Source organism: Mirounga leonina, unplaced genomic scaffold (genome assembly GCF_011800145.1).
Source record: "Mirounga leonina isolate KUSES-001 unplaced genomic scaffold, KU_Mleo_1.0 Mir_154, whole genome shotgun sequence".
In the NCBI taxonomy this organism is placed as follows: Eukaryota; Metazoa; Chordata; class Mammalia; order Carnivora; family Phocidae; genus Mirounga; species Mirounga leonina.
The window spans coordinates 27237584-27256693 of NW_023270389.1; the positions used below are offsets into that span (position 1 = coordinate 27237584).

The window sequence follows — 19110 nt, forward strand, 5'->3', positions numbered from 1 at the left end:
GGAAGTTTGAAAAGTGAGAATTTCTTTTTTTTTTTTTTTAAAGATTTTATTTATTTATTTGACAGAGAGAGACACAGCAAGAGATGGAACACAAGCAGGGGGAGTGGGAGAGGGAGAAGCAGGCTCTCCACTGAGCAGGGAGCCCGATGCGGGGCTCGATCCCAGGATCCTGGGATCATGACCTGAGCCGAAGGCAGACGCTTAACGACTGAGCCACCCAGATGCCCCGAAAAGTGAGAATTTCTACAAAGTCCTTGATCGCCCCACTGTAAAGAGCTTTAAACGTCTTTGATTTCTGAGGCAAAGATGTTAAGGGCCAAGGAGGAAGCTTCAGAATTTTAAGGAAAGAGAAAGTAGGGCAGCAACTGTCCCCGCTGAGAGAGAAAAGAGGGAGAACTGAAATAAAACAAAAGCATTTATGTGGGGTCTTAGAATTGCAATTCAGGGTAACCAGCTTTGGGTAGCAACCCAATTGTGTCCCTTCAAGAGTAAAAGCTGGAGCTTTCTATCAGCAGACTGTGGAAGTATTAGGAAATGTCCACAAGTTGTTTTCCAAAAACTATGATTGGAAGATACAATTACATTTTACAGTTGGTTTTCCAAGTACAGTCGGCTACCAGTCGGTTACTAGGAAAACCTTCTGCCGAGTGTCCAGTTGTTCCGCGGAATGTGGAGGCAGCAGGCCTGTGTGCAGTCCTATGCCTCTGCCCAGTTCAGTAGCTCAGTTCCTGTTTTTAAAAACAGGATGAAGTGTCAGTCCCAGAATGGAGTCTCTTATGTTCAGAGGTTTTACCCAGGTTCACACCCCCAAGAACTGGAAAGGGTGAGGCTCCTTCCTCGGTTCCCTCTCCCGCCTGTGGACCTGTCTCCTGGAAGGCACGGCAGATCTGGGCTTGCTGCTTTAGTTCCTGAGCAGGGCAGGCTGGGTGGCCTGGTGAGGGCTGGGGCGGGAGACTGCTCAGCCCAGAGGCTGGGGATTTGTCCGCGGTGGGTCTCCTGGCTGAGCATGTGAGCTCTCCGCCGGGGGCTCTTGCCCTTTGCAGAGGGCTGGACCACAGGGCCGCCAGGGGATACTCGGACTCCGAACAAACACCTCACCAGGTCAAGCGGGGGATCCAGAAAGAGAAAGGACATTTGCGGTTTAGAAAGCCCCTCACATCACACATGCTGCTTTGCCTCTGTTTCGGGCCCCAGGACAGGTCTGAACTCTTCAACCATGATGTCATGTGTGTTTGTTCTGTTGCTGCTTGGGCTACAGGCAGCTGGGTGACCGCAAGGGAAAAGCATCTTTCCTCCCTGTGCTTGCGCCAAGTCAGTGACCAGGGATTTCCGCTTGGCAGAGAACCCAGGGCTGAGTGAAGCCAGAGGCGGGCTTGCTGGATGGAGAAACCAGACCCGAACCTTGGCTGAGCGAGGTCAGACCTGGCCACCCACCTGCCATCCCTGCCAGCAGGCCTGAGCAGCCTCCACCGTGCACGGCTCCTTTGCTGGGAGTTCAGATTGAGCCTCCGATAACCCCCACGTTAGCTGCCTTTGTGGCTGGAAGCCACAGCGGTTTCAGCTCTCGTGACCCATACAGTGGCCTCGTGAAGACCATCACATACATAGCAGAGGGCTAAGGGGGGGATGCTGGGCCACCTGCAGGAGCCCGGGCTGCCACCTCTCCGGTCCTCTCCTGCCCGTGGGCGTGAGCACATGCACGTGTCCATCCAGACCGGCTCCACACCTCTGTCACGAGCCTTGCTCTCTTCAAAGAAATCACCATATTCCTAGGCACTCAACACCAGGAATCCTGATTTCTTCCTATGGTTCTTTTGAACCTCCAATCTAGGCTTGTCCTTGGTCTGACTCCTGAGATCCTGCTCTCAGTGACAGTGATTCACTCGTGGTTGTTCCTGGGACAGAGGCAGGAGGGTGAGCCCCCCCTCCCCGTAACACTGGGATGGGCTCCCCCAGATGGGAAATCCTATAAACCCCATTTCCTGAACTGTGGAGACACAGTCACAAAGTTAAAACACGGTTTTATTTACTCATTTATAAATATGGTTGTGTTTACAGGCATCATATAGATGTGAATATTATTATTCCCAAACTTTCAAACACAGAATACTTAATAATACTATATAGTAACAACCAGTAAAACAAAATCATTCATCTCAGGGTTGAAAGGCCACTCAAAATTGCATAAAAATACATTCAATTCACGAAGCGAATCTGGCTCCCCCTCCCTAAATGTCCCTATCCCACCCCAGGTGTATTTACAACGGACTGAAGTCAACCCATACAAGTCAGCTGAAAAAGTTACATCTGGTGCTTTCACTGTGGTGGAAGTAAGGTCGGGAGTGAAGAGTGAACTGAGTGGAGAAAAGACAAAATTCAACCCCTAAAATGGGAGAGGCATGAAGACCCCAGTGTGGTTCTTCTAAGCTCTTCTCACCCCTAACTGATCATGGTCAAGGCAGGGGAAGAATGGAGGGAGGGAGACCACGAAGCCAAAGCCGGAGTCTGAATGAGTGCAGTGAGAACAGGCCGTATATTCTCCAAGAGCAGGGGGTGCAAGGGTGAAATATGTTCCTTCCCTCCTCAGAGAGATGGTGGCCCTACCTGGGTGCCAGCTAGGTGGCAGGCCCAATCTTTCAAAGGCTCAAGGGACTCTAGCCAGAAGTGGAGTTATTTTGGATTGCTGCATCCTCTCAGAACCCTCTCCCACCCCTGCAGCCCGTCTCCTGGTGTTCTCTGCTTGAGCCTCTACGTCCTCCTTCCTCCAACCTCTCGTTATCTGGCCTTCTTCACCAGAGGACAGCTGGAATCTGTCCCAGGCTTCAGTGCGGTGGGAGGGAGGAAAGACAAGGTCAGATATGTTAAGGTGAGAGTCTAGTGAGCGCAGGATCTGCACTCATCCTCAATTCTGATATTCTGTTTTTTTGGGAACATCAGAGGCTCTAAGAGGCTCCCTGCAGTCAGTGTGCCTTTCCTGAATCTCCTCCAGCAAGGCAGCAACGGGCTAAGTTTTTCCTGGCAAGACACTCTGTCTCTAGCTGGAAATAGTCAAACCTCTCAGGACAAAGACTGAGTAAGCTAGACATGGCTACCCATGGTCTCCCTGGCCAGGCTACGGACAAGTCAGACATGCCCACCATTCAAACCTCATCTCTGAGAGGTTATTAGCACGGCCAGGGGCCTTTGAAACTAGAAGAGGGGTGGTGGCAGTCATTGTTGGTGGATGGAACTGGAACAGGAATCATGGCTGATGTGCGGAAAACCTCCTATGTATCATTAGCTCCAAGTGAGAAAGGCAGAGAACAAAGAATGGAGGGAGATGGGAGAGGAAGGGTGAATGGTATGTTTGTTTGTTTGGAAGGACATAAAAGCATCCTCATGTCATTTTAAGGGGACACCCAAGAAGTTTATTGGAAGCATGAGGGGGAAATTTGAAGGAGAAATAACAGAAAGGATCACTCTGGCAGATTCACAGTCCAAAATGATAAGCAGATGGGACTGGAGAATGGCTCAGAGAGAAGGCCTTTGGGGGACTGGAAGGATAGGGGAAAAGCAAAAGATATGAATTAACAGAATAATATACTTGGATAAAATTGGTTCAAGAATACGCCAGCCTAGCAAATGTGCACGTGTATGCAGGCAGGTTAGAAGCAAGAGTCATCTCCCAATTGTCACACCTCTTTAGGTAAGATCAGATCATTCATCAATCCATCACTCACCAGTGGTGTCTGTCTTTGAACATACCCACTTCCCACGTTCTTCCCAAGGAGGGGACACTGGGCTGCAAGCCACAGCTACGTTCAATTTGGACCCTCAACCACAAATCCCAAAGGAGAAGTGAATGCATCTCTTTTACCCTGCAGCTGCTGGCAGGCTGGTCGAGATTCTTGACTTGGTTTTTCTCAGCCCCCAAAGACTACCTCCTCCCTCGTAGCTCTGGCAGTAACAGTGCCTGCGCCGCAGTGAAGTCGATCTGTTTTCCAATCTAATCAGAACACAAGCGATCAATAGCTGTCCTTGATAGGATCTACTGCTCCCAAGCAATGTCGATACCCATTAGGGAAGCTGATTAAAATCTCCGCTCTGCTGGAGGCCAAGGGACCAGGGTACCAGTGACTAGCACTCATTTCCCTGCACGCAGCTCGACCTCTCAGTGACCCCCTCCTCTGGTGCTGGCAGCCTCCGCCCTGCTCTTCGTTCTGCCTTCTTCCCACCTTCCCACCTTCCCACCGCAGCTCACGGGCCACCTTCACTTTCAGGGTCTCTGTCCTTTCACTCCACTCACACCCAGTCCTGCAGGAGGCTTTTCAGAGCTGAGTGCTGTTCTATGCAATACGGCTGTGTGGACTTAGGGTCTATGACCTCTTCCTGCACTGGTAGTCTCCTCTGCAGACCTGCTTAAAGGAAGGGTCATCCTCAACAGCACTAGAACCTCCTACTTCTGATAGCCCAGAATCCAGAGGGGCTCCACAGAACTAGAAGGTTGAGGTTTTCATTGAGGAAAATTCTCTTGCTGCTGTAAGCTGGTGCTAAGCAGAAAGGCAATGTCTGCCCTTTGGACGTTAAGGGCCACGGAGACCACATTCGAGAGGGCTGAGGAAATCTATGAAGCAGCAGCTCTATTTCCTATTAAAACAACTTGTCCAAAGGCTGCCCGCAACAAATTGCTTTCTATCCATTTCCCCATGAGCTCCAATTTCCACCTCTGCAGGTTTTAATATTCTTACCAAGCCATTAGGAGGGAAAGCAATTGCAACACCATTCAATTACCCTCAATATTAAATTCACTTTCTAACAAGGATGAGAAGTCAACCTTGACGTGCTAATGTTAAACAGTTTGAATTCAGAAGAAAACAAGAGCAAAAATTCCAATTTTAAGAAATATTCTGGGGCGCCTGGGTGGCTCAGTCGTTAAGCGTCTGCCTTCGGCTCAGGTCATGATCCCAGGGTCCTGGGATCGAGCCCCACATCGGGCTCCCTGCTCGCCGGGAAGCCTGCTTCTCCCTCTCCCACTCCCCCCTGCTTGTGTTCCTGCTCTCGCTCTCTCTCTCTAATAAATAAATAAAATCTTAAAAAAAAAAAGTTACACTTAAAAAAAAAATGTTCTGATCTTCCTAGGAATAGAAATTGTAAGCCTGGAAGGGATCTTAAGGACAATCCAGTCCAACTGCATTCTGCAGACAGGGAAGGTGACTTTCCCAAGGTCACGTGGCTAATAAGAGCTGGCCCTAGAACCCAGCTATTCTGACTCCTAGGGGCTTATCCCTTCCTCTTGCCTTTTTCTGCCCTCAAGGCTGCCTTGCTTATTGGGTGAGAGGACTCACATCCTTTGATGGGTTGAAACCTGCCTTAAAAATTAGTGTGGGGACCAAGATCTGCAGTTATAATTGGGCCTAGATTTGGGGCTGCTAACTCTGTGTCTAGAGTTAGGCGCAGCGCTAGCACGAACAGTGGCCCCTGGGAATGGCCAGGAGGGAAGGACCCCAGCCAGCGCCCAGGTAGGGTCACCTCAGTGTTACGCTCCAGGGGAACCAGCGGCTCCCCCAGCGGGTTGGTACCAGGAATTCCCCCTGCCTAGTGGCTCAGTTGCTGAGTCCTTTAGGCTTTCCCTTTTGTGGGGCAGAGCAACCTGGAAGCTGAATAACTGGCAATCTTGTCAATAGCTCATCTCTCATCTCCATGCTTCTCCTGCTGCAGGACTGCCAACATGGTCAGGACGGAAACGCCGGCCTTCGTCCAAGGGGAGGCAGTCTATCTGTCTGGCTAGGGGAGGTTGCACTGGGGCCAGAAATCCAGAGACCAAACCAAATGCGTGGCTTTGAGAGTTTCTTCTTCTCTCACCCCTGGCTCACTTAAAAGCCCTTGATATCAAAACAGTAGTTCACACACGTTTTTGTGGGATTCACAGGCTAATACACGGGGTTTCAGCCTTCTCGTTTCTGGGCAGAACTGTCGAATAAGGACGTTTTGTTTTGGGCAGGAGAAGCACATGGCCTCAGAGAGCAATAAATACATCCTGGTCTCAAACATGGGGTGGGAGATAGGAAGGCGCAGAAGAGAAGCGAACACATCCTGCAGTTGGACAGAAAAAGCCAGGGAAGTTCCAGGACATATCAAGTGAGACTGCCCAACAGAGAATTCAGCGCACAGAACAAACCCAGGGCATGTCTATTCTTTAGATTCTTTAGAGGCAACACCCCAAGGTTTGCATAACTCTGTTGCACTAGAGACTGGGACTGGGACTAGGGGTCATCATGCCCAAGAGCTATCTGGAAAAGAGTATGCAGCCCTTGAAAGACAAATAGGCAAAGCAGTGAAACCTCAGCCAGAGAATCTCTGGAATGGCTGAATCATTACTCTCAAAGGTGTGGCTTGCTTTGAAAAATATCAAATAAATGAGAACAGAGGATATAAAGTTGTACCGAGAACCTTCTCATCCCCATTCTGATATTTCATGTAAAGACCCTAAAATGACACAGCACAGCTGAGCCCCAAATTGTTGGCCGGACCAGCAGTACTCGTGCAGCTTGAGCTATCTGGGGTGCTCTTGGGAGTCCGAACCAGCAGGTGGAGGACAGGAGGTCTGTGGCCACTGAAGAGACCAACAGCACAAGAGGAGGGAGGCCTGCTGGCTGTTGGCACCCAGAGCGTGCGGCTGGTCATTAGGTCTCTAACCATCGCTCCTGGGGCTTCGAGTCAAAGCAACTGTGAAGAAAGGGTATTTTATTCTCCGGGAAGGGACCAGAATTCAGGGTCTATCTGTCTGGTAAAATTAATTGCATAAGAGAGGGTGCCTGAAATTAGCTCGCATGGTTTACACTTTCATGATTTCTTGGCCATAGAATCCAATATTCCTGAGATTGAAAAGCTTGTGAATTTTTCATCACAAGGAAAACTTTCTGGCAAGAAAAGGCATCTTTAATGTGAAAAGGCTGTGTGACGCAGCAGGCCATGACACCAACCTAAGAGTTTATAGATGCTGTCCCACGCTTCTGAAAGGCACAAACAGATGAGGGAACTCTCTGTTACCCCTTTACCCGGTCTAGCTAATGGGAGAGGGTCAAATGTTTTCCTAATAATTCAGTTTTCTTTTCCTGAGAAAGAGGCAGCAACCACCCCCATGCCTTGCCCAATATCCAGGATGTGCCAGGAGAATCAATTAGTCAACACCTTGTTTTGATTTTCCCTCTCCCTAGAATGAAGAAGATGTTTACAGTGGAAGTGAGGAAACATTTTACTCTAATTTAGCCTTCCCTGAGAACTGAGCTGACAGTGCTCCCATGCTCATACAAAATCCTAATCAGTAGTAGCTTCTCTTGGAAAATGGTTGGAAACGGAAGAGAGAATTTTGGATATTCTAAAAATGGGGTCTTGCTAGGGGAGACATATTTCCTATTCTGGAATTAGGCTCTTGAATGATAAACTCTGGTTTAAAGAGCATGTAATGTTTCAGAGGGCCATGGAGAACTACATTGTCATTTTCGGGAAAGAGATTAAAAAATGGACAGAGGTAGTATATATGTTAAGAGAATGGACCACTCTAAGCACTGAATACCATGGCCAAATGAGGAGGACTTAAACGACCTGCACACTCAAAATAAACCCACCAAGGGAGAAAATGCCTATAAAGACCAAATACGTTAGGTATTACTCTGGGGTCATCATCAAGGACTAACTGTTTCATTTTGTGCTAACGGAGTATCTGTCCAGGTTTGGGCATGATATTTTAAAAGGTTGTTTTTGTCCAGACGAGGACAGACGAGATGTGACACGCAGGAGAAGTATGCTATGTGAGGAATGCCTTAAAGGACCGGGAAAACGCCAGTTGGAAGTAAGGTTAAGGGGAGGTGACCAACTACACAAGGGGCTGTCACATCAAAGGGCACTCTGGACCGTGTGGAGCACCCAGGGGCAGACCCTGACTCACCTTAGTAAAAGCTTTCTGCTTATTAGAGTCGCCCACCTTTCGAGGAATAAATGCACGGCTACCTGACTGTGGGTCAGAGCTGGGGCAGTAGGGTGCAGGTGGGGGTCCCTGTGATGTGACAACAGAAAGCTCAACCAAATGACCTCTGGGCTTTGCCACTCTAAGATTCCGTGACTCTCATCAATGGGTTGGGAGGATCTCATCACTTCAAACCTCTAACAAGAAGTCATTTCTCCTGTTGGCTTCTAAGAAAACAGATGTCTCTCCCCTAAATCTAGCCACCAGAAATAATCACATTCACCACCATTACCACAGCACGATCTATCTTCTATCTTCTTTGTCACAAGGTTGCGAGTGTCCCCAGATACTCTACTTACACCATATATGTCTTTCCGACCTGCTTCCACTCCCTGGTCCGCCTCCCACCCATCCACCCTCCCCAGCTCTCATGCCTCCTTACAAGGACTTCCTTTCTCATTAGGAGCAGGTGCCAGAGTGAAGAGAGGAAAACAAGGTCAAAAGGAGGTGAGGCAGAATGGGGTGTTCAGAGCCCAGATTTTCTAATAAAGAAAATCACTGTGTAGGGAAAACAAGTGGGAGGTGAGAACAGGGGGCTGGCACTTATGCCAGGGTCTGGCTTTTCAGCAAGAGGGCCCGTGGTGCCGCCAAGGGGCGCTCTCCTGGGGCGCTCTGGTCTCCAGAGCGCCCCAGGAGAAATGATTTTCCATAATGGCCAAAGACAAGTGAGGTCAGATGCTCTGTTCTAGCTTTTACACCATGTGGTAAGGTGGTGAAGGGGAGACAGAAAGGAAAATAGAAGGATAGAAAGGAAAGGAATAAAGGAAGCCAGGGTCATCTGAGCCCCGGGGAAGGGGGCCAGGCATGAAGGAAGAATAGGAATTAAGACTAATCAGGGATGTTACTGGGTTGTTGATAGAAAAAGTAACAGTAACACCAGCAAGGAGTCAGAGAAAAGTCAGTTCCTGAGAGGTGCAGACTAGCAGAGACCTTCAATGCAGAGTCATTGTCACCTTGGAATCTAATGGAAACACAGCTCTAGAGGCTGTCCGATGATTATGCCAACATCCTGTTTCTCTTGGCATCCCAGACAGGATCCTGGAATGGCCACCGTAAGATTCACCTATATCAGAGGACACTGGGTCAGTGGAAAAGGCTGTGCGGTACTGGTCTGGCTAGAGGCCTTACATGTTTGGACCAAATCCAATGTGGACAAGTAGCTGAGCAGCAGGAAGCTGGGGTCCACAGCTGAGCCTGGTGTACTCCCCAAGGCCTTCTCCAGATGGCTCAAATGATCACAATCATGCTTCAATTAAAACTGTCATAAAACTCAGGGGGTGGGGGGCATGGGAGGAACAGGGCACTGAGAGTGCAGAGGAAATGTACAGTGCAGAGGAGGTGACCGGAGGAGGGTCAGAAAGACGTTATCCTTCCACCAAAACAGTCACTTCTTTTGGTTGGAAGGCAATGGCTGCAGAAGAGGGGTGGGGGCAGCAAATCCTGCCCTTTCCCTCCTAAATCGGGAGCCTAGTCTATTTGGATAGTTTGCTGATGACTCTGATGAGGGCACCGTTTTCATCTTTCAGCCTCTGGTTGTCGGATTTCAGTTCTGTTAACACCTGTAGGGTGACAGAGGGAAAGGTGTGTTAGAGCTTAGCATCATCACCTCCTTACCCTCCCTGACCAGGCCAGGCCAGGCCAGCCCATGAGCAAGGCGTTCTGAGGCAGCTTATGCAGTGGACTGTCACTACCCTTTCTCTCAGGGATGAAAGTCCCCTGACTCTTCCTATTTGTTGAGTTGGTAATGTTCATATTTAGGGAGACCACAGCACCTCCATCTTTTGAATGAGCATATTTAGCAATAACGTCTTATTTCACGTTCCACACCATGTATCCTTTCATCCTCCTAAGTCAGTAACTGTTTATAATTGTTCCAGCCCTTGAACTCACTTCTAGTCTGGAGAAATTAAGGAGAGTGCCAAAGTGAGCTGGTGAGGTCACAGAGGAGAAACTGAGAAAGCAGTACTGGGTCAACTAAAAGAGTTAAGGACAGACACTGCTTCACATCCCATCAAAAACAGGAATGCAGGGGAAAGCGCCACAACTCGGCTGTCACACCCACAAGATGATTTAAGATCCTCCTAGTGCGTTCTGTGATAAAATCCACCTAAATTCCTGCTGGTCATACTACACATATCCACTTTCAACCACTAAAACCCAAGGAGTTTATGGATTCGGTCACTGCATGGCTGTGACGCACAGTGAGCACTAGGCATGTATTTAATTCTCACCCCGAGCTCCCTGTGGGTAGCTATCATGGGATACTAGGGGGCCTTAGCAGCAGTTTTAGGGGATAGTGTTACAGATCCAGGAAATAGGTGCTTTGGGGAATGGGGGAATAGAGATTTCAATTCTATCAGTTCTGCCATCTTGGAACACGACACATAGTGCTGGTCAACATGCAAACAAGGGAAAACTGGCAGCCCAAGCCCTAGTCCGGATAGCCAAGTCTTTATATGCGAACAGGCACACTGACCGGTGTGCTGTGCATCTAAAAAACCATGATGGGACGTTGCTGAGGGGACAGTTTGTGTGGGCCCTGCTGGCAGTTTAGGGAGACTTAGGTTAGAGGGAAAGTACATCTTCACCATGAAGGCTACAGAAATCTCATCTCTTCAATGCAAACGTTCTTTGATTTTTTTAGTCATCAAACCTACAGGACTCTAACAGCAGGTGAGGTCGCCATTAAAGGATGGCCTGGGCTCGGAGGTCACGAGGCCTGTTTAATTCTGGTTCCAGCTCTGCTATTAACCCCTTGTGGGATCTAACTGCACCTTAAGAACAAAATTTTTGTTTCCTTAATCTCTTATGGAGGATGTAGATTATACAAATATATATGTGTATGCACACATATATGCATCACAGAGACATAAGGGATTTGTACTAAGGGAACAAAAAGAAAATAGTCTTGAACATCCATACTGTGGAAGGCGCTGTATTAGAAGTTCTCACTCCCATGGTCTCATTAGCACCTCATGAGTCTGTGAAACAGTTGTTATCCTTATGTTTACAAATGAGGAAATGAGGACTTTCATAACCAGTCCAAAGTACCCAGCTATTAAATGGCAAAGCTGATATTGAGCCCATGTGTGCCTGATACAACAGAGGTTGTGTGGGGCTGGAAAAAAAAAAGAAGTCCAGAATCTCAGCACTGTCATTGTCATGAACGATCTCTATTACTTTAAGCAAATCACTCAATTTGTCTGGGCTTCCATTTTTGTATCTAAAGAAGAATCATCATCTCTGCCCTGGTCGCTCATCAAGTCGGGACTCTGTGAGGCCCCAGGAGGTACCGGATGTGGAAGTGTGATGACGTACATAATATGCTCTGCAATACTCAGGATTCTCACGACTACTGTGAGTTCTCCCATGAATGTGGGATGGCGAGTAGGTAATCTACAAATTTTACTAAAAAGATTTTAATCCAGATAGTATCAAAATAAAGTTTTGGTCCTTTAATCCTGCCTCTCCTACCTCCAACCTAATCAAAGCTGTTCTGGCTGCTCTCTTTCGTGCCTCTATCCCCGTGGCCTTGACTACCAGAAGTGTGCGCTCAGAAACTCAGTCCAAGAAGATTTTGAGAAAAAGTCAGCCAGGATGGCCCCGCAGTGCTTCACCGTCCCATCTGCTCTCCACTGCCCCATGCTGGGTCCCACAGCCAGCCTGGGTATCAGTGAGACTCTGAACATTGTAGTTCTGTAATAGGATTCCATAGGCAGGGAAGAAACTATCTATGTCATTGGATTTTATTTCCAGGCAAGCAGCTCATCAAATCAGAACTGATTTTTAAATGTACAAACAACTCGTTGAGCTTTGATGATTTATTTCCACATTAAGAACTCAATTCTTTGAAGAAAAAAAAAATTGGACAAGGCAATTTCCCAGCCGCAATATACTACAACTGACATCTTAAGGGAGTGTCAAAAAGTACAAGAAGTGGAATGTAGAAATCAAGGGGGAAAACAGTCTCATAAACTTGACTCTCAAAAGAGAGAGGAGGAAATGAACAGTGTTATCTGATATTCACTTCAAGTTAAAGAATGATTAAATAAGAACACATGTGGAAGCACTACAGAAGTATGAGGTTTAACAAAGCTTTATCATTTCAACCCCCTGGAGGTCAGCTTTCTTAACTTCTAAATTTCCAGTTCACCACAGTGTGATGTTAAGGTATCTTGGACAAATAAAATTTAAGTGCATGTTTTCCCAAATATGACTTCGTCCAGCCTTTGATGAGGAATGTGTTGAAGAGGGAGAGGATCTGAGGGTCTTGAAGCTGTGGAGACCCGGGAAGGACAAGGCCAGCCGCAGGGTGACGGGGGCTCAGGATGAGTCTTGCCTAGGCTGCTTTGCTTCTGACTACTTGGGAAGTGGGGAGGGGGTCCCACTGCTTATATATTCTGTTGGAAGTGGGTTGCACGACACACTGAGATAAGATGATTTCTCTAAGGGATTATTTAAAAACAAGACAAAAACAAAAAGGCAGGGCAAACTCTCTTGGCCACACTGTCAGTTTGGCTTAGTTATCGCATCTTTCCTTCTGGTAGGGGTTGGCATTTTCTGTAAAGGGCCAGATAATAAATATCAAGCCATGTGGTCTCTGTTCCAACTAATCGACTCTGTTCTTGTGGCATAAAAGTACTTAGGAACGTAATGATAGTATGTAAACAAATGAGCATGGCTCAGTTCCAATAAAACTTTATTTTTGGACATCAAGATTTGATTCCATATATTTTCATGTGTCACAAAATATTCTTCTTTTGATTTTTTTCCCCCCAACTATTTGTATGGCTCATGGGCCATACTGACGGGCCACAGGTTGCTGATCTATTACAGCAGGTCATATGCTATGCAATGGTTTCTTTACAGGGGCAATCTTTTGGTAGGTAAATGGCTGTTTGGGAAATCAAGAGTTCGGAGAAAGCAGAATGCCGTTCTTCATCCCTCAGCTGCAATGGTGGGGGCACACTGTTGTCGTTCAATAGGTTCTTCTTGCACCCATTTAGGCCATATGCTTAACAAATGGCTGAAACTCTGTGCCAAATATGCAGGCAGCTAATATCACAGTGGCTGAGTGCTTGGGCTCTGGAACCTGACATATTTGGTTTGAATTTTGGTTCTACCACTTACTCTCTGAATGACCTTGGACAGGTTACTTAATCTTAATTTTTCCCATATGTTAAATGATTGCTCTGGGCAATAGGTGAGAAAAAGCATATACGGTACTGTGCACAGGCCTTAATAAATGACAACCGTGACCTTAGTTACCAACTACCGAAAGCACAAGATCTAGTTTTGCTCTATATCCTATACTATCTTGCACAAAGAGGGAAACGAAAAATAACTGGGACATCTTTTGTGGGTCCCTAGTTCACCCCTGTCAAATTTTCCAGTAACCCTGAGGCTTACTGTAAAGCATGGGGTTTGGACCTAACACGGCACTCGAGCAGTGGGGTAATGAAGCTGCTTGGTGCCAGGCTGTGGTACCGCTTCCCTTTTAATCTCCCTTCTCTGTGTGACAGCATCTACAGCAGGGTATCAGCTCAGCCCTTACAGTGATCTGGGCGCTTCAGATCTAGCGGGCATTAGTTGCCAGCTACTGATCCTGAAGGCACAAGCAAAGAGGCAGAGAAAAGAACAGGCATTGGTCAGGACTAATTAAGATTGTTGCTGGAAATTAAAAACTCATTTCAGAGAGTGAACCTGCTCAGCAATGGTGACCCCATCACACTACTGTGGGATGGGAAAACAATTTATCTGTGAGCTTGTCTTGCAGACCTACATCCAGGGAAAGGCTCCAGTTTACCAACCATATTTTTCAGTTCTCAGTTGAGAATAAATCCCTGCTCTCTGCTCCAATGACTGTCATCTCCTTTGCAAAGCTAGCCCCGTTAGGGAAGGTCTGGCTTCCCTAATGTGTGAGGGTCTCATTTATCCAGGCTCTGTTCTGCCTCACAGCCCACACACTGGCTAGGGGTGGGGGTGAGGGGGCACATCCCTAGGGCCCAGAGATTTGTGACAGGGATGAGAGTGATGCCTCCCAAGGAGGGGGAAGGATGCAAAGACAATTGCAGAAGGGAGGCAGAGAATAGCCAAATTCTACTCAAATGGTGGGATGGACAGTGTTGGTGCTGGTGGGGGAGCTCTAGCATTCAGCGCTAGTCATCCCCATCTAGCATGCTGTCAGGTGTGGAAGACTTAGTTCTGTCTGGTGTGCAAAGGGCCATTTTCAACCCTGGTTTCACAAAAGAATCGACAGGGGAAGTCTGAAAAAATATTGATGCCTGGGTCTCAGCTCAGACTACTGATTTGGGGGGTTGGGGGATGGGGTAGGCCCAAGCATTATATACATTAAAAGCTCCCAGCCAGGGTTGAGAACCCCTGCCCTTGGTTACCCCAGGCCCAACAACAATTTGGAGTCCAGGACCAGCCCCAACTGCTCCAGCAACCAGGCTGTACTTGGGTTGCTGCTGACTGAGAAAGCTCAATCTCAGTTTGGCAATGACGCCACCAAAGAAATTTGCACATCCACAGGTGCATGCGTACGTCTATGTACAACTATGTGTAGCCAAGTGGGCAAATCCATATTTGGCCTCCAGGGGAGGAGAAGGTGATGTGGTGATCTTACCAAATAGACCACCAGCCCAGGCAAGGACTCCCCCACTGCCTCCCTTGACCTAGGCTGTTATGTCTCACTCTGGTCTCAGTCCTGGCTCTTTCCATTTGCAGATGACCGACATTTATAGGCACCCACATACTGTGGCTCTGATGGAGGGGCATGAGCACAGGGCTTCTGGGTCCGACAAGAAGAGTGAACATGCCTGGAGTGGTGGAGGAGGGAAGTGAGGTGGAGAAGAGGGGCAAGAACTAGAGTTCCTGGGTTTCCGAGGACTCGACGGACTCCGAGAGTCTGGCCACAACTCGGGTCAGGGCCCTGTTCTCAGCCTGCAGTTGCTCGTTCATCTGCTTCAAGGTTTGAATCTGTTTTAGCTGGTGGAGGTTCTGTAGAGAGTGAAACATGGAGGGGACATACAGACAAGAGAGAGAGAGACAAGACAGACCAGAAGAGATAAAAGTAGGACAAAGAAATCACGTGATTTTTTGTTTTTGTTTTTAGTTGGCATGCAAGAAAGGAAATGAGAAAGGCAGGAGTAATGGTGCAGGATGAGGGGAGGGAGAAGGGAGAAAAGCACCAACGAGGGGGAGAGCCGGGCCTATGATTCTTGGCTAAGGTCTAACTATGCTGCAGGTCAGCCATGTGAATACAACCACCACACTCTCAAATAGCACATGTGGATCGCTTTTGAGAATGACAGCCCACTGTGTGGCTTGGGGCCTTCTGAACTGATTTAGCATAGTTGAGCCATAGCCTCAGGGGCCTTCTTCATCATCAATGGGTCCTGGAGTTGAGGACTCTGTGTGTTCCTAAATCCAGCTAAGGCCCTTTTCTCTCTCCCTCCTCTCATCTTGCACCATACTTGGCCCCCTACTCCTAATTGTTTTTTTTTTTCTGGGTCCTTCTCTTACTTCATATTTTAAAAAAGTGAAACAAGGAAAATAAACGAGGGGCCTGTTGTTTAAGTATCTTCTGTATGAGGCATGTACTGTTTAGAATGTTGAAGGGGCACATACAAGATCAGAGACTGGCAGTTGTCTGCACGGTCCTCTAACCTGTTTTGTAGGATGCTTCATTAACCCTGCTAGTTCTCCACCGCAGTCCAGATGCTTGTTCCAGGATCCAAGAACTGCTAACCTGCCCTTGACCTGCTATAGGACCAACTGCATCATGAAATTCACAGCTAACTGTGCTCTCTTTGTCCCAGCTCATAAAGAGGCGGGCAGCTGCCTGGAGGTGTTCACATACAGACTCATACTATGAAAATTACAGCTGTGCACAACAGTTGGAGAAATCATAAATGTCCAAGATAATGGAACTGGTTGGGCTGATTTACTAGTTCAGACCTCACTATTTGTTAAGTGTTACAAATGGGACAGAATAACCAGTCCACAGATATTCTTCCTAATACCTCATAGCCCATAAAGGACCTAAAGACTTCAATAAATGGCATTATATCACAGGTCTGCTTACGGTTACTATCCTTGCCTAAGTAGTCGTCTGTACTGACCTATAACCGAGCTCTCTGGGAGGAGGAAAAGGATTTTATTATGTAAATGGGGCTTCAGAGAGGAAGATGAAAAATCCTGCGGATTACAGTGATGACAAACCAGAAAGTCTCTCATACCCACATGGATGTGAGGGACAGAAATGAAGGATTAGTGGAGTATAGTTGGAAGCGAAGAAGCAAGAAAATGAAAGGCAGCATGAAGGGGAAAAAACAGTGAAAAGGAAAAACAAGCAGAGACAAACTGCTGAATATCTCTTTCCCCAAAGAGGGAGAATGAGCACCTTGGAAAAAAGGCAGAGCAGCCCAACACTTCCATGTAGCCATTGAAGGGTAAGGACCAGGCAATGCTCCTTACCCTCTGCAAGCATCTCGGCCATGGAGAGGACTGAGATCAGAGGAGATCATGGTGCAGCATATGGAAATATTTAAAGAAATGGGCAGGGACCAAACATAAGAACCAATGGAAAGTCCCTGGCTCTCACCCTTCTTTGGAGTTGACATTGGACCAAAGCTTTCAACATAATCATTGTCATTATACAAAGTGGTCCTTGCCTCCTAGGGAGTAATATTAAAGACACGAACTATGAAAATGATTCAATCTAACATGTGAGTACAAGCAGATCGAGGTGGAAGAATTTGGAAGTTATGAGCATGAGGGAGAGAGGCAGGAAACAATCTGGTGGAATGTTCCATAGGAAATAGTACTGAAAACAAGGCACAGCAAGATGGAGGGGAGGGCAGGGCACAGAGCAGGGTGGGCAAGGGCAGGATCAGCTAGTGGTATTTCCAGAGTAAGTAAAAATAAAAATTCCAAGAGCAATCTAAAAGGGGAGTGCCTGCTGGGCCCCTCATGCAAGGACCTGGGAGAGGCAGGAAGAAGGTCTGGGAAGGAGGCCAATGCTGAATGGAGGATGCAGTAGGAACGTCATCAGGTCTGATGGGGGCAAGACCCAGTGCAGCCTCACACAGCTCACGCTGACATGCATGCCTGTCAGAGGCTGGCACACCATCCTACTCCAATCCAGGATCTGAGTGCAGTCTGTCCTGGGGAGAACTCATAAATACTTACCTTTCTTTTTTTTTTTTTTTTTTTAAGATTTTATTTATTTGACAGAGAGAGATACAGCGAGAGAGGGAACACAGGCAGGGGGAGTAGGAGAGGGAGAAGCAGGCTTCCCGCAGAGCGGGGAGCCCGATGCGGGGCTCGATCCCAGGACCCTGGATCATGACCTGAGCCAAAAGCAGACACTTAACGACTGAGCCACCCAGGCGCCCCTACTTACCTTTCTTGTAAGGCCAGAAAGACACAACCCATGTCACAAGCACAGGGCCCCACGTACATCTGGGCGAGCCCATCTCAGGGTTCCCCATTTCATCTGACCGTTGCACTTTATTTGCCAGACTCAGAAAAACAGGCACCAGAGTCACTTTCTGTCCTTGAGCACCTACTGGATCTTCGGAGTTCACTGGAGGTCAAACTTCAACCTGCTCCCTACTGATTGCTCCAAGAGGTTTGAGTATCTGTATAAACCAAATATGCAGCAGGCACGGGGGCTAACTGGCCCTTAGTTCTACTGGGTCCCAGATTCGATAAGACAGTTACCTGTGCAGTGGACTGGCTGCCTAGAACAGAGATTTTGACCACTGATCATTCCCAAGATGTTGATTACCACAAACTGTAGCCTGGATGAAGAAGGCCTTGAAAGCTACATGAGCAGCTTCTTAGACTCCTTGAAGGCCAGTGAGATCAATTTTATGATATCTGAAGTTTTTGCCTATCTCAAGGTACAGACACAAATGAAGTTGGCGTTGGCTACGAGTTTGTATGTTCCTCCCCCTTTGTCCTCTAGGGGGAGCTGGATGATTCCTGAACCTGGTATTGGGCTTTATCTGAGCAAAGGGTGTTTAGGGGCTTTAGAACTTGCAGGTGTTTCTTCTCCAAATGGCTTTGCAATTGGTAATGGAAAATAATGGCAACTGACTGCGTCCATTTTTTAACGAAAATAAAAACAACAAAAAACAGTTTCAAATTGGTGTATCTATTTTTTGAGGTCTAAACAGCCAGGATCTGGCTCCATTTGATAATTTAAACATTTGAAGTTGGCTGGCAAACGACTTAAGGCTGAGGGAAGCAAACACCTTCATGTATTATGATCTCTACCGAGGAAAGAAAGGAACTCATGACCTAGTTTAGGAAATCCTAGCCTGGCAGGATAGGGAAAAAGAAATATGTAAGCCTGTCTCAAACCATAGAACTGAGAGCAACTGGAACCAATGAAGGGGCTCTCATGCCTGGCAATTTAGGATTGGAATGGAAATAAAGAAGGACCTCAACTGCTCCACTTGGAGACTTTCTGGGTCTTTGTGCGAGGGCCTGGGCAGACGTGGTGCAGAGTTCCATGACTAGTGGGTCTGGGCTGGCTTTGAGCTCCTGGGTACTCATTAGAAGGCACCAGCTTTGGCCTCATTTACATGCTCCTGATCAGCATTTAGGCTATTCCTTAAGGAGCATCACTGACAGCTGCCTAACAGCAGAGTACAGATGGTATCACTCAAGGGGTTTCAGAAATGGAGGAGCCCCCAGTGCAACCAAGAGCTGTGGATATTCATTCATCAAGAACTGTTTAGCTCTACTAACATACTTCTCTAAATGATAGAAAATACTTCTGTGCGGTAGGTGAGGTGGATCTGGAAAAACCAGAAGATGGAGAAGCTAAGGGTGTTGGGTCATCCTGTTTTTATCGTAGGAGAATCAACCATTAATTATTTCTACGCTTGCTGTTTTACATCAACTTGAAAGATATAAGTGCCACTTTTTGGAGATATAAGTAGGTATTGCTTGAAATTCTATATGAATGCGATCAGTTACGGCCTTGGAATGGTGACTATAGAACTCAAGGGCAGGGCACATCTCCCTCATTCTGGAATTATATAAAGAGTAACAGGACTATGAGCACTGGATCTTGTGTAAACTTGGAC

The 19110-nt window shown here is 47.4% G+C and overlaps 1 protein-coding gene across 5 annotated transcripts in view; it reads right to left on the minus strand.

The window, feature by feature from the left end:
• Positions 1-157: 157 nt before the first annotated feature.
• The window catches only part of PPP1R12B (protein phosphatase 1 regulatory subunit 12B), a 212591-nt gene continuing 193638 nt past the window's right edge, over positions 158-19110 (minus strand). For 2 of the 5 annotated variants that reach the window (XM_035010307.1, XM_035010312.1), the window contains one exon: positions 8873-9564. In XM_035010307.1, coding sequence (XP_034866198.1) covers positions 9478-9564 — 87 coding nt within the window. In that variant the 3' untranslated portion in view covers positions 8873-9477. Of the gene's footprint in view, positions 729-8872; positions 9565-12784; positions 15008-19110 lie in introns of those variants that run through there. The other 3 variants (XM_035010305.1, XM_035010308.1, XM_035010306.1) reach the window with 3 other exon arrangements.